Below are 15,468 nucleotides of genomic sequence, written 5' to 3'. Positions count from 1 at the left end.
ATATGTATATATACACCATATCGTCTTGATCCCTTCATCTCTTGACTGACATTTAGGTTGATCCCGTGTCTTGGCTATCGTGGGTAGTGCTCCTGTGAACTTAGGGGTGCATGTATCTCTTTGAATGATAGTTTTGTCTGGATGTTTGACCAGGAGTGGAATTGCAGGATCATATGGTAATTCTAGCTGTACTTTTTTGAGGAACCTGCCTACTGTTTTTTATAGTGGCTGCAACAATTTATATTCCCCCACACACTGTAAGAGGGTTACCTTTTCTCCACACCCTCTCCAACATTTGTTATTTGTAGACTTTTTAATGATGGCCATTCTGACCCGAGTGAGGTGGTACCTCAGTGTACTTTTGATTTGCATTTCTCTACTAATCAGTGATGTTGAGCATCTTTTCATGTGTCTATTGGCCATCTGGATGTCTTCTTTGGAGAAATGTCTGTTTGGCTCTTCTGTGCATTTTTTACTGGGTTGTTCATTTTTCTTTTATACATTTGTTTGTATGAGCTGTTTGTATATTTTAGCAGTTAGGCCCTTGTCGGTCACATGCTTTGCACATCTTTTCTCCCATTCCGAAGGTGATCTTTTTCTTTTGTTGATGCTTTCCTTCGCTGTGCAAAAGCATATAAGGATGATTAGGTCCCATTTGTTTATATTTGCTTTCATTTCTTTTGCACTGGGAGACCAATCTAAGAAAATATTGCTACAATGTATGTCACAGAATGTTTTGCCTATGTTCTAGGAGTTTTATGGTGTCTGGTCTTACATTTAACTCTTTAAGGCATTTTGAGTTTATTTTTGTATATAGTGGGAGGGAGTGTCTACCTTCATTGATTTTCATGTATCTGTTCTCATTCCCAGTACGACTTGCTGAAGAGCCTGTGTTTTCCGCATTGTATATACTTGCCTCCTTCAAGGAAGATTAATCGTCCATTGGTCTGTGAATTTCGTGCCGGGCTCCTTCCTCTGTTACAGTGATGTATGTATCTGTTTTTTGCCTATACCACATTATGTTTCTTTCGATTTATTTTATTGAAGTATAGTTCATTTACAGTGCTTTCTGCTGTACAGCAGAGTGATTCAGTTTTACATATATATATATATATATACTTTCCACATTCTTTTTTAGTACAGTTTATCAGAGGATATCAAATGTAGTTCCCTGTGCTGTACAATAGGACCTTGTTGTTTATTTATTCTCTATAGAATAGTTTGCATCTGCTAATCCCAAACTTGCCATACATCCCTCTCCCAGTTCCTCTCCTGCTTGGCCACCACAGGTCTGTTTTCTATGTCTTTGAGTCTGTTTCTCTTATGTAGGTAAGTTCGTTTGTGTCCTATTTCTGATTCCCTGTATAAGTAATATCACATGGTATTTGTCTTTCTCTTTTTGACTTCCTGCATGTAATATGATAATCTCTAGGTCCTTCCAGGTTGCTGCAAATGGCATTATTGCATTATTTTTTACGGCTGAGTAGAACTCCCTTGTAAACATGTACCACATCTTCTCTTTTTTTCCAATTTTATTTTACTTTATTATTATTATTGTACATCTTTATTGGAGTATAATTGCTTTACAATGGTGTGTTAGTTTCTACTTTATAACAAAGTGAATCAGTTATACATATACATATGTTCTCATATCTCTTGCGTCTCCCTCCTTCCCATCCTCCCTATCCCACGCCTCTAGGTGGTCACAGAGCACTGAGCTGATCTCCCCGTGCTATGCGGCTGCCTCCCACTAGCTATCTATTTTACGTTTGGTAGTGTATATATGTCCATGCCACTCTCTCACTTTGTCACAGCTTACCCTTTCCCCGCTCCATACCCTCAAGTCCATTCTCTAGTAGGTCTGTGTCTTTATTCCTGTCTTAACCCTAGGTTCTTCATTATATTTTTTTTTCTTAAATTCCATATATATGTTTAGCATTCGGTATTTGTCTTTCTCTTTCTGACTTACTTCACTCTGTATGACGAAATCTAGGTCCATCCGCTCGTTACAAATACTTCAATTTCGTTTCTTTTTATGGCTGAGCAATATTCCATTGTATATATGTGCCACATTTTCTTGAACCATTCATCTGTCGATCGACACTCAGGTTATTCCCATATCTTGGCTTGTGAATAGTGCTGCTGTGAACATAGGGGTGCATGTATCTCTTTGAATGATAGTCTTTTCTGGATATATGCCGAGGACTAGGATTGCTGGATCATAATGTAACTCTTTTTGAACTTCTTGGAGGACACTGCTTACTGTTTCCTCTAGTTGCTACACCCATTTTCATTCCCACCAATAGTGTAGGAGGGTTTCCTTTTGTCACACCCTCTCCAGCATTTCTTCCTTGTAGGGTTTTTAGTGATGGCCATTTTGACTGGTGTGAGGTGATACCACTTTGTAGTTTTGATTTGTGTTTCTCTAAGAATCAGCAATGCTGAGCATTTTTCATGTGTCCATTGGCCAGGTGGATGTCTTCTTTGAATAAATCTCTAAGTCTTCTGCCCATTTTTGGATTGGTTGTTTAGTTTGCTTGTTGGTTTGTATTGAGTTGTATGTGCTGTTTGTATATTTTAGAATTTAAACCCATTTTGGTCGCATCGTTGAAAACATTTTCTTTCATTCTGTAGGTTTTTTGTTTTGTTTTGTTGATGCTTTCCTTTGCTGTGGAGGAGCTTCTAAGGTTGATTAGTCCCGTTTGCTTATTTTTGCTTTTAATTCTTTTTTGTTGGCCAGCTGATCTAAAAAAGCATTGCTAGGATTTTTGTCAGAGGATGTTTTGCCTATGATTTCTTCTAGGTGTTTTATGGTGTCATGTCTTTATATTTAAGTCTTTAAGCCATTTTGAGTTTATTTTTGGGTACGGTGGGAGGGAGTGTTCTAACTTCATTGATTTACATGTGGCTGTTTATCTTTCCCTATACCACTGGCTGAAGAGACTGTCTTTTCTTCATTGTCCATACTTGCTCCTTCATCACAGATTAATTCACTGTCGGTATGTGGATTTCTTTCTGGGTTCCTTATTGGGGTCCATTAATCTATATGTCTGTTTTTGTGCCAATACCACACCGTGGTGTTTTTTTTTCAATTTATTTTAATGAAGTATATTTGATATACAATGTGTTAATTTTCTGCTCTGCAGCACAGTATTTAGAATTAGTATATAAAGATTCTCTTTCATATTCCTTTCTGTTACAGTGTATCACAGGATGTTGCTTATAGTTGCCTGTGGTATACAGAAGGACCTAATTGTTTGTCCACTCTCCATGTAATAGTATATATCTGCTAATCCCAAACTCCCAATCCATCCCTTCCCTACCCTTCTGCCCCTTGGCAACCACTGGTCTGTTCTTTATGTCTCTGAGCCTGTGCAGATGAGTTCCTTTTTGTCATATTTCAGATTCCACATGTAAGTGATACCATATGGTATTTGTCTTTCTCTTTCCGACTTCCTTCATTCCTTAGTTTTGGGAAGTGGTAGTGGGAAGATATTTTCCGTACCATGTCACGGAAACACTAGAGTGAACTTTTTGGCCAAGCCAATGTGATACTCTCTTGGTCCATCCGTGTTGCTGCAAATGGCATTATTTCAGCTTTTTTTATGGCTGAGTACTACTCCATTATATATGTATATATATACCATATCGTCTTGATCCCTTCATCTCTTGACTGACATTTAGGTTGATCCCATGTCTTGGCTAGCGTGGGTAGTGCTCCTGTGAACCTAGGGGTGCATGTATCTCTTTGAATGGTGGTTTTGTCTGGATGTATGACCAGGAGTGGAATTGCAGGATCATATGGTAATTCTAGCTGTACTTTTTTGAGGAACCTGCCTACTGTTTTTTATAGTGGCTGCAACAATTTATATTCCCCCCCACAGTGTAAGAGGGTTACCTTTTCTCCACACCCTCTCCAGCATTTGTTATTTGTAGACTTTTTAAAGATGGCCATTCTGACCGCTGTGAGGTGGTACCTCAATGTACTTTTGATTTGCATTTCTCTACTAATCAGTGATGTTGAGCATCTTTTCATGTGTCTATAGGCCGTGCAGCACGATAAGTCTTCGTTTCTGCGTTCGGAGGCTGCCGCGGAGCCATTACTCTCTGTTGTAATGCATTAAGGATTTTAGCACACACTGCTTTTTATTTTTAATTCTCTGCTTCTATTTTTATGCTTGCCTCTCCACTTCTCTTTGCCATGTGGAGTCAAACCTGAACCACGTCGATAAGAGCCTTGCAGTATATCCAAGGGTTTTTCCTCCAGGTTGATTATGGTCTGTTAGTGTGAAGAACTAGGCAGGAAGTCTCCTGGGTTTCAGGACTTTCACTCCTTGAGAGAAGGTCTAAAGGCTTGGTTGAGCTTAAACATTTTTGGCAAGAATACTTCATTGGTGAATCTGTGTGCTTTATATTCTCTCACATGTGCTGTTTTGTTTTATTTTTATACGGTTGGCCCTCAAGTTCACAGAATTGGATTATGATAAACTGTCATCATTAGTCCATACCTGACCTGAATTGTTTATTTACTTACCTATCCAGTATCATTTAGCTGTATATCTATATATGTAGTTATCTATCGAAATAGTAATAAGAATTTGTGAACACAGCACCTCCCCACAAATGCCAGGACCTTGGTAGTAATATACATCTGATCGTACAAATGGTCCCTCCTACCACTCCCTGGACCCAGCAAATCAAGGTAACTATCATCCTGAATTCTATGTGCATCATTCTTTGCTCCTCTGAATTTTTTTTTGTATTATATGTTACTCCCACATATATATTTTTCTAGTTATTTTAAATTTTATAGTAAGGGTAAAATACTGTATGTGATACTTTGGTACATTTTATTCTCTAATATTTATTTTTAAAATCCAATCATCTTGTGTTCCTGTAATTCATTTATTTAGATTACTGTAAAACATTCCATTCTGTGAGTATGCCGTAGCTTATTCATTCAGTTGATAGGCATATGGATTGTTTCCTGATTTTTGCTCCTGTTGCCCACTGTCAATATAAACATTCTTATATATACCTCCTGATGCAAATGTACAAGAATTTCTTTTGGGTATATAACTAGGAATAGAAATTCTGGAACTCGCAAGTATTTATCTGGGAGTAATCGTTATATTTAGTAGCTAATATTCAACTATTTTGCAAAGTAGTTGTACTGATTTTTACATGCACTTACAGTATATAGGCCTGAATCTCTTGTATCCACATGCTTTCTAACACTTGGCATTGTCAGGCTTTTAAATTTCTGTCAAACAAAAAAATCTATCTGATCTTGGTTTTGATCTATATTTCTCTAATTACAGCAAAAGAACATTTCTTTGTGCATCTATTGGTTATATGTTTCTTCTGTGAAATGTTTGTTCATATCTTTTACCATTTTTCTATTGTTATTTTTATTTATATTGGTTTGTAGGAGTTCTTTATATATCCTTGATATTAATTCTTTGTCAGTGTGTATATGTGAGTATCCTCTCCTGGTTTGTACCTTTTCACATCTTTAAGATGTCTATTGATAAATGAAGTTTCTTGATTTTATTACAACTGTATTAATCTTTTATTCTATGGTCAGTGTCTTTTTAAAGAAATTATTTCTAGCCCAAGGGTCTAAAATCCATTAACCTGTATTTTCCACTAAGAGCTTGAACGTTGTTTTGGGTTTTGTTTTTGACATTTGAGTCTTAGAACCATTTGAATTAAGACCCAATTTAATCTTTTTCTCTTTGGATAACCACTTTTAACTGAACATTTCATCTTTTCACATTGATCTGTGTTATGGACTGAATATTTGTGCCCCACCCGCTACCCTAGTTCATATATTGAAGCCCTAGCCCCCACTGTGATGGTGTTAGGACGAGGGGCCTTTGGGCACTAATTAGGTTTAGATAAAGTCATGAGGGTGGAGCCTATGATGGGATTAGTGTCTTTATAAGAAGAGGAAGAAATATCATAGCTGCTTCTTTACACCATGTATACATACATGGCGTATGTATATGTATATGGTGTATGTATACGTACATGGTGTATGTATACGTACATGGTGTATGTATATGTACATGGTGAGGAGGCTGCAGCCTGCAAGCCAGGAAGAAGACCATCATTAAGAAACCAGCTGCTACATAGAGAATGGACTTGAGGACACGGGGAAGGGGAAGCTGGGACGTAGTGAAAGAGTGGCATGGACATATATACACTACCAAATGTAAAATAGATAGCTAGTGGGAAGCAGCCGCATAGCACAGGGAGGTCAGCTCGGCGCTTTGTGTCCACCTAGATGGGTGGGATAGGGAGGGTGGGAGGGAGGAAGACGCAAGAGGGAAGAGATATGGGGATATATGTATATGCGTAGCTGATTCACTTTGTTATAAAGCAGAAACTAACACACCATTGTAAAGCAATTATACTCCAATAAAGGTGTTAAAAAAATTAAACAAAATTAAAAATTCAGTTCCCTGGGATTTGCCTGGCAGTGTAGTGGTTAAGAATCTGCCTGCCAATGCAGGGGACACGGGTTCGAGCCCTGGTCCGAGAAGATCCCACATGCCGCGGACCAACTAAGCCCGTGAGCCACAACTACTGAGCCTGCGTGCTGCAACTACTGAAGCCCGCGCTCCTAGAGCCCGTGCTCTGCAACAAGAGAAGCCACCGCAATGGGAACCTCACGCAATGCAACGAAGAGTAGCCCCAGCTCGCTCCAACTAGAGAAAGCCCGCACGCAGCAACAGAGTCCCAATGCAGCCAAAAATAAAATAAATAAATAAAATTCAGTTCCCCAGTCAAAACAACAAGAACAACAACTGCATTTATCAATAGACATTAAGGAAATGGTGATGTGGCAGTGCCCTTAGCTTTAAGATCAGTGTAACTACCCCTCAAAAAATAGCATTCAGAAAATGTATTAAACTCAAAAACAGAAAATATGTTTCAGGATTGAAGGAGGTAGATACTTTAGGGGACACTTCAGTTGATCCTTTTAATTAACTCTGACAACCTTCCATTTCAAGGTTTAATAACTAAACTACACCATAATTTTGGCAAATCTGAATTGCCCAGAATTTATCTCAAGTTATTTTCTGTGACAAAGATATTTGAGCATCATAAAACTCATAGGCAATTAAAATGCAAAGCAATATTTGGATCATTTTCACGTATAAGCATGGCCTCACATTTTATAGGGTTAAGTAAAGCAGTATGCAAAGGCTAGCATGCTAAACTCGTATCTATGAAGTAAGTAAAATCAGGTACAATTAAGGGACAAGCACATTGGAAAAACTTCTTCAAAAAGAGGAAATAGATCATCCTGGAAATTACATATACATCAGCTAACGTTCTTCAACACATTACAGAACAAAGAACTAAAGTACAGTTATGTAGAAGAGCATAATTTTCCTTCAAACTTAACATAAAAAACCAGACTGGTACCAAACCATTTAAATTCCACCCCATGACACACGGTAGCACAGTCTACGAAACAAAAGGGGTCACATTCACACACGCTATTTGCAAACTTCTGGCCTCATAACAATTGGCACGGTCCGTGACTGGAGAGGAAATGTATATATAAAGTGGCTCTATCTCATTTTAAGGCGACACAGAATGTATTTTCTGACAAATTATTATAGGATTTAGATTGTATTTATGTTCTTTGTGGATGGATCAATTGTTTCATTCAATTAGAAAATATTTTTTATCTCCCACGTTTTGATACTAGGCACTGGGACCGGATGAACATGATATTAGACTCCTGATTATCATGGAGCTTCCAGTCTTAGGTGAGGGAAACAATAAGTACATAAAGAAATAAAGTGAATTTTCTAAATGTTAATCACATTTTAAGTGAATTCTCTAAAACTTAGATGCAGGTGTTGATATATTAGAGAATAGAAATTGAAATTTTAGTGACCTCGATAGTCTACCAAATTGATCCTATTAATAAATAAATGGAAATGAAGAGGAATAAGTGGAAACTGTTACACAGTTAGACTGAAGTACTATAAATACATGTTGAAGAATACTTGACCACCTAAAGAAGAGGCAAGCAGAAAAGTTATCCAAACAGTAGAGGTGGATTTTTTAAAATTCCAAACTAATTTAAAAATTACTGGCAAATGAGTAGAAGGAAGTAATACTTCCATTATATTCTACTTTAATCAGACTATTCGTCTTTCAGCCAACTGTCCTAAATGAACGTGGGCCTCCAGAAGAACACGACCTTCTCTGTTTACATTTATATCTACGTCAAACACATTAAAAAGAGGAATCACTACTCAGCCATAAAAAGGAACGAAATTGGGTCATCTATAGAGACGTGGATGGATCTAGAGACTCAGAGTGAAGTCAGAAAGAGAAAAACAAATATCGTATATTAACGCATATACGTGGAACCTAGAAAAATGGTACAGATGAACCGGTTTGCAGGGCAGAAATTGAGACACAGATGCAGACAACAAACGTATGGACACCAAGGGGGGAAGTGGCAGGGGAGGGGAGGGCGGGGATGAACTGGGAGATTGGGATTGACATGTATACACTAATATGTATAAAATGGATGACTAATAAGAACTTGCTGTATAAAAAAATAAATAAACTAAAATAAAAAAAGAGGAATCATCCTTGTGCCCTCACGGGGTCTTCAAAACAGAAACAGACCGAGTCACGGGCCCCCTACAGCCATCTTCATAATCAACAAACACAGACTAAGAATTATAGTGGGCTGCACGTCCTCACTCCACTGACTTGGGTACTTTAAAATCCACGGTGTGGTTAGTTACGAGTTTTTTTTATCGGCTCCAGATTGAATATAGCTTGTGGAGATGCCGAGATATTTCCAGAAACAAAAACCACTTTCGCACGGACGCCTAGGAGGTACCCGGCCCCACAGAGATCCGGTAAAAGCCCTGACTTAGCGGAGGCGGACGGGACAATCTATGTCCTTTTTATAACCGTTTTCTCTAAATTCTTGTAAACCTACAGCTTTTTTTTTTTTTTTTTTTTTCGGTAATCGGGCCTGTCACTGTTGTGGCTTCTCCCGTTAGGGAGCACAGGCTCCAGACGCGCAAGCCCAGCGGCCGTGGAACGCGGGATTCTCGCGGACCGGGGCACGAACCCGCGACTCCTGCATCAGCAAGCGGACGCCCAACCGCTGCGCCAGCAGGGAAGCGCTAAACCAATCGCTCTTTACGAAACATAATCTTCATCGCGTTAAGGCCAAATTCTCGCGAGACGACAAGACACGCCGGAGCGCGTATTCGGGCGTTGCGACTGCGCGCGCTGGGGCAGCCCGCACTTCCGCCCGAGGCGTGTTGCGACTCACAGCAGCTTCCCGTCCCGTGTGGTGACGTAGCTGTCTTTCCTTGGCTAGGTCGGCCGTTAACGGACGGAGGTCCGCTGAGCTGCGGAGTTGCAGAATCTGGCGTTTGGAGCTGCGGTTGTTGGCGAGATTTCGCGTTGCCCGTCCACAGCCATTTCACCGATAATCAGCGGATCGCTTTGCCAAGTGCCGGGAAGAACGAAGGAATTCGGAAGGAGACGCTCAGCTCCCGTCCACCTTGCTCTGAGTGGCTTCCTTTTCCGCTCGCGCCTGTCCGGAGAAACTGGACTTATAATCGTCACTGGATTGTAAGTACCTGAGGCGAAGAGAGCTCACTACGCCCCGCTTTTTGCGTATCTTTGTTCCGGGAGAGTTTGTGGATTGGGAGTATCTGCTGAGCCTTACTTTCTCTGCCGAACATCATTCCGTAGGAGCCGCCATTTGCTTTCCCTGCGTTGTCCTGCAGCGGCATCTGGAGGTTGGAACTTGGCATTGCAGCTGACAGATTTAAATGGACCTGAGTAAGGCAATGCGTCAGTAACGACTGGTATTGTTACAGCGTATTTAGAAAGACTTGGGGCTTAATTCAGAATAGACGCTTAGTTGCTCTTCTATCCAGAACTGTTTGTAATTAAAGACTTCAATTTATAAAGAACTGGTCTTTCCGTTGAAATAGCTGAAATTTTTCAGTGCAACAAGTGGTTATTAGAGAAAAAGTGAGTCACAAAGAAATAAAGATGAGTAAGAGCAAAGATGATGCTCCTCACGAACTAGAGAGCCAGTTTATCTTACGCCTACCTCTGGAGTATGCCTCTACCGTGAGGCGGGCGGTACAGTCTGGTCATGTCAACCTGAAGGACAGACTGACAATTGAGTTACACCCTGATGGGCGTCATGGAATTGTCAGCGTGGACCAGGTCCCATTGGCGTCAAAATTGGTAGATCTGCCATGTGTTATGGAAAGTTTGAAAACCATTGATAAAAAAACTTTTTACAAGACAGCTGATGTCTCTCAGATGCTTGTCGCTACAGTTGACGGTGATCTCTATCCTCCTGTTGAGGAACCAGTTGCCACTGCTGATCCCAAAGCAAGCAAGAAAAAGGATAAGGACAAAGAGAAAAAGTTTGTATGGAACCATGGAATTACTCTGCCTCTAAAAAATGTCAGAAAGAGAAGGTTCCGTAAGACAGCAAAGAAGAAGTATATTGAGTCTCCAGATGTGGAAAAAGAAGTAAAGCGGTTGCTGAGCACAGATGCTGAAGCTGTCAGTACCCGTTGGGAAATAATTGCTGAAGATGAAACAAAAGAAGCAGAAAACCAAGGCCTTGATATCTCTTCCCCAGGCATGTCTGGCCACAGGCAGGGCCGTGACTCATTAGAACATGATGAGCTTCGGGAGATATTCAATGACCTTAGCAGCAGCAGTGAAGATGAAGATGAGACACAGCATCAAGATGAAGAAGACATAAACATCATTGACACTGAGGAAGATCTGGAAAGGCAGCTACAGGACAAGCTAAATGAGTCAGATGAACACCAGCAAGAAGACGAGGGAACTAATCAGCTGGTTATGGGAATTCAGAAACAGATTGATAACATGAAAGGCAAGCTCCAAGAGACCCAGGACAGGGCAAAGCGACAGGAGGATCTCATCCTGAAAGTGGAAAACCTGGCTCTCAAGAACAGATTTCAGGCTGTGCTGGATGAACTGAAACAAAAGGAAGACCGAGAAAAGGAGCAGCTCAGCTCTTTGCAAGAAGAGCTAGAATCACTCCTAGAGAAGTGAGGAGACTTTTGATACTTAATTTCATTCCTGACAGTGGTCAGCCTTGAAAGAAAAACTTTGTTTTCATCACCTGGACTAGATAGTAAAACTTTGTAGTAGTTCCCAGTTTCCTCCACTGCCTTCTATTGGATTTGTCTTGTAGACAAATATAACTGTGAATTTCTATCTCATTTGTCTTTTGGAACCACTTTGGTGGGTGTTTGTCCTGTAGTAAGTAAGAATGTATAGACAGATAAATGTAGGGAAGTTGTAGGATTAGTGGAGTGAACAGTTCAGTTTAGTAATTAACCACAGCTTCACTGCAGGACTTTGCTGCTGTTTCTCCGTTTACCAGAAGCTGCCATTGCTACTCTGTGATGCCATCTGAGATAAATTAGTAGAGTCTAGTTTGGTGGCAGTGAAGTTTGTTTACATATGTTTTCCCATGCTGTAGCTATTGTCCCAGTTATTCAAAGCAGTTTTCCACGTTTTGCATTGCAAATCATTCCATAAAGTTGTTTTCACAATAAATAAAAGCAAGTAATTTTCACCTTATAATGTGTCTTGCTCTTTTAGGGGTAGTGGGTATCAGATCCTCTTCTGAAGTGGCTTCTTTATGGGGTTTAAGGGACTGACCAATTGGATTCTGTTTCGTAGGAAAAGAAGCAGTTGTGTTAGAATTTAAGAAAAAGAGGAACAGCAGAGGCAAAGAAATGGGGAAATGTCATCTTTGCATTATGTTTCCAATCCACCTGCTCCATTTGGAGGTCAGGAGATAAAGAACGTTCCTAAACGATCCTAAATTCTTTTCTTTCAGCCTGATCTCACCACATTCTCTCACTATTTTCAATCCTGAGCTTATTTACATTTTTTTCAAGGAGTTTAATTACTACTCTTTCTCTTTAATAGTCTATTGGGATAAATACTATTACGCATCTATCGTACCAAAGTCTAAGTTACCTGTTGCTCATGTCCTCACTAGGCTGTAAATTCACTGAGATTACGTACTTTGCCTTGTTAGTCACTGTAAACTTACTAAAGAAGAGTAGAGATTAAAATCACAAGGTCAGGAGATGTGGTGCCTGTGTTTGTATCCTATTTCAGTGACCTAGTTGAGATTGATCTTGGGCAAGTAAATTAATCTGTTGGTTTCAGTTTCCTCATCTCTAAAATGGAGGTGATAATATTACCTACCTGGGGGCCCTTGAGTTGTTGGCTATTGAGTTGATACATATAAGGACTTAGAACAATTCCTAGAATAAAAGCAAACTATTATTGCCTATTTACTAGGGTCTGAACGTACAGGGATCAAAAATTTGATTTAAAGCCTGATTGAAATGGTAGAAAAGTGTATAAAGAAACAGCTGCTTTAAATGGGGTTGACTGATTTCAAATTAAAGAATCATTCTAAAAGTTTATAAATTACAACAGAAACAAAGTTTGCTTCAAATACATCCGCAGCATAAGCAAACTGAGTCAGTTTACTACTGTAGCTTTGGTTTTTATTTGATTCATTTACGGCTTGGTCTTGCATAAATATTAAAATCTACATAATGAAGAGTAATTATCTGTTATGTAAACTTCAAAAGAGAAAACCTTAAGAAGATTGGGATCCATTTCCCTTCATGTAAATCCAGAGTTACCAAAAAAGACTCAGTTTTCTCACAGCTCCCTTGCCTGATGAGTGTGATGTATAGGTGGGCTACGGGTTTCAATATTTCTGAGTTCATGAATGGAAGTTGAATTTTTTAAATTAGTGTTTTAAAATATTACAAGAAAAAACTCACTGAAAATTTTAAGCAATGCAGAAATTTTACAAATTCTTAATTTTATTCACTCCCCTATTGCCGGTCACTTAGGCTGTTCCATTTTAAATTTGCTATTACACAGAATGCTGCAATAAGCATGTCAGTGTGGTCTCTGTTTTGCATTATTTCTATAGATTAGGTAAATGGGATCTTTATGTTCACATCTAAATGTCATAAAGCCTGACGTTTTGAATTTGTAGATCAAATGTTTGAGACAAAAAATTTGGACAAATTGTGACCAATCATGTCTCTGAAGGACTGTCTTCAACTCTGCTTAAACTTTTATTACCTGGTAAGAACTGTGTGAAAACACAGACTAGGAAGACTGCTCACCACACAGCAGGTATATTGGCCTTCTTTCTGTATTTCAAACGCCCAGCTCTTTCACACTACAGAGCTCTACTTATATTACACTTATATTTCCCTTTTCCTGAAACAGTCTCCAGATAGTCTCATGGCTAGCTTTTTGTTACTCAGCCCTCAGCTCAAACCTTACTTTCTCTGGTAATCCTATCTGGCTACTCCATCTGATTGCTAGGGAACATGTGATGTGGGTGTGCATCTTCACTGAAAATTTGGAAGTTCCTTTGCCATTGTTTTCCATGTATGCGTGGGAGTACATGTGCTCCAAGTCCAGCTGTTTAAATATATTTCATGGAACTTGAGATGTGTGTATTATTGCACAGCTATGTCTGATAATTCAATGAAATTACAGACGATTTCCCTATTAATGCCCTCATGATCCCTGGCACTGATTACTAACTTGGTTTCTCCAGAACATATACATATATGAATTTAATGCAAAAGCAGTTGATGACTCATTGTAGTATCCAGCATCTCTTGTGTTTGTAAAAACAGTATGTGCTTTTAAAAAACAAACAATGAACCATAGGTAATTAATGGACAGTTTTAAAAAACCAAAATAGGTTTTAAAAACCCTCAAATGTGAGGGACTTCCCTGGTGGTGCAGTGGTTAATCCACCTACCAATGCAGGGGACACAGGTTTGAGCCCTGTTCCGGGAAGATACCACATGCTGTGGAGCACCTAAGCCCATGTGCCACAACTACTGAGCCTGTTCTCTAGAGCCCGTGAGCCACAACTACTGAGCCTGCATGCCACAACTACTGAAGCCCGTGCATCTAGAGCCCATGCTCTGCAACAACGGAAGCCAGCGCAATGAGAAGCCTGTGCACCGCAACGAAGAGTATCCCCCGCTCGCGGCAACTAGAAAAAGCCTGAGCACAGCAACAAAGACCCAATGCAGCCAAAAATAAATAAAATTAATTTTAAAAAAACCATCAAATGTGATACGAAATTTTAAAAATTTTAAAAATTAAAAAATTTTTATTCTAGTTTAAAATGACACATTGTTCTCATGAATCTCTTTTCTCTGTCAGATAGCCTGCTAATATAGTAACCCCCAAGGGCAAGGAAAATAGGAGATGAGACAACAGTGGATGAGAGATGTCAATGTTTTCAGAAGGCCAAAGCAGATGAAGAAACGATAAATTCATAGATCACAGAAAGTTACATGCTAAATGTCTGCAAGGAGGTACACCAAGGAGAAACAAACCCACGCACTTGATATAGACACTGAGGCTCAGTTTTTGCAGGCAGTTTCCAAGGAAGAGGGAAGGTGTGAGGCTAGAAACAGGATTCATTAATAGCTGTGTTCAGGGACTTCGCTGGCAGTCCAGTGGTTAGGACTCTGGGCTTCCACCGCAGGGGCCACAGATTCCATCCCTGGTCTGGGAACTAAGATCCTGCATGCCATGTGGCACAGACAAAAAAGATAATAAGATCTGTGCTCAGAGCTGTTGGATGTCCAGGAGCCCTATCTCACTCAAGCCAGATGACTTTTCCTTCCCCATGCCACAGACAGAAAGTTTATTTTCTGGGTAAATTGAACCAAAGAAGGCACAGATGGAGGCTGGGGGTCCATAGCATTGAACAAGGGTATTGTGTGAAAGTCTGTTTTCTGACTGCAGGATGTCAACCCTCTTCTCCCACTTGGTGTCATTAAATCAGTACCCAAGGTAAACATCCCCCGCACCCCCACTCCCCCGCAAACACACACAGACACACACACAGTCAAGACTGGAAGATTATTCTCTGAAGAAACCATATGGTACCAGAGAAAAGAAATCCAGATACATTTGGGCACTCTCCAAAGAAAAGGCCAAGTCACTACTTACTACAATGAAGTCTACCTGTTGACAAACAGTATCCACGCACAATCTGCTTTTAGGTGCCTCACTTTTAAATATTAACTGATACCCAAAGAATCAGACAAGGAAAGCTTTCTAAATGAAAGAATCCTTTTAGCATACTTTCTGCCCCCTCCACCATTTTGTTTTTACCCCCAAAGTAAAATACCGCCTAGGGCTTAAAATGTAAACTTTAAGAGAATTCGTTCCAACGCTGGGATTATAAGCATGTGGGAGGAAAAGTGTGTCCTGACAGCGGTACCCTCACTGATGCCCCAAACTGCATCTTGCCTACTAGGCCTGTAGTCAGTTATATCCAGAACTGCTGCTGCATAAAGCTGCATGGCTCCTCAGCAAGAA

The 15,468-nt window shown here is 39.9% G+C and overlaps 2 protein-coding genes across 2 annotated transcripts in view; one reads left to right on the top strand and one right to left on the bottom strand.

The window, feature by feature from the left end:
* The window catches only part of LOC307184888 (uncharacterized protein), a 39,548-nt gene that overhangs the window by 9,392 nt on the left and 14,688 nt on the right, over positions 1-15,468 (bottom strand). The window contains 2 exon segments of the mRNA XM_079918650.1: positions 9,302-9,424; positions 9,642-9,842. Coding sequence (XP_079774776.1) covers positions 9,302-9,424; positions 9,642-9,842 — 324 coding nt within the window.
* On the top strand, positions 9,010-11,637 carry LOC307183666 (transcription initiation factor TFIID subunit 7-like). The gene is made up of 2 exons (XM_079916501.1): positions 9,010-9,633; positions 9,757-11,637. Exon 2 carries the CDS (start codon positions 10,063-10,065, stop codon positions 11,110-11,112), a length of 1,050 nt encoding a protein of 349 aa, XP_079772627.1. The 5' UTR covers positions 9,010-9,633; positions 9,757-10,062; the 3' UTR covers positions 11,113-11,637.

Source organism: Stenella coeruleoalba (genome assembly GCF_951394435.1).
Source record: "Stenella coeruleoalba genome assembly, chromosome: 3".
Classification (NCBI taxonomy): domain Eukaryota; kingdom Metazoa; phylum Chordata; class Mammalia; order Artiodactyla; family Delphinidae; genus Stenella; species Stenella coeruleoalba.
This window is presented reverse-complemented; position numbering and strand designations above follow the sequence as displayed.

Coding starts and splice junctions, on each gene's coding strand:
- LOC307183666 (XM_079916501.1), top strand. CDS start 10,063: ATGAGTAAGAGCAAAGATGATGCTCCTCACGAACTAGAGAGCCAGTTT.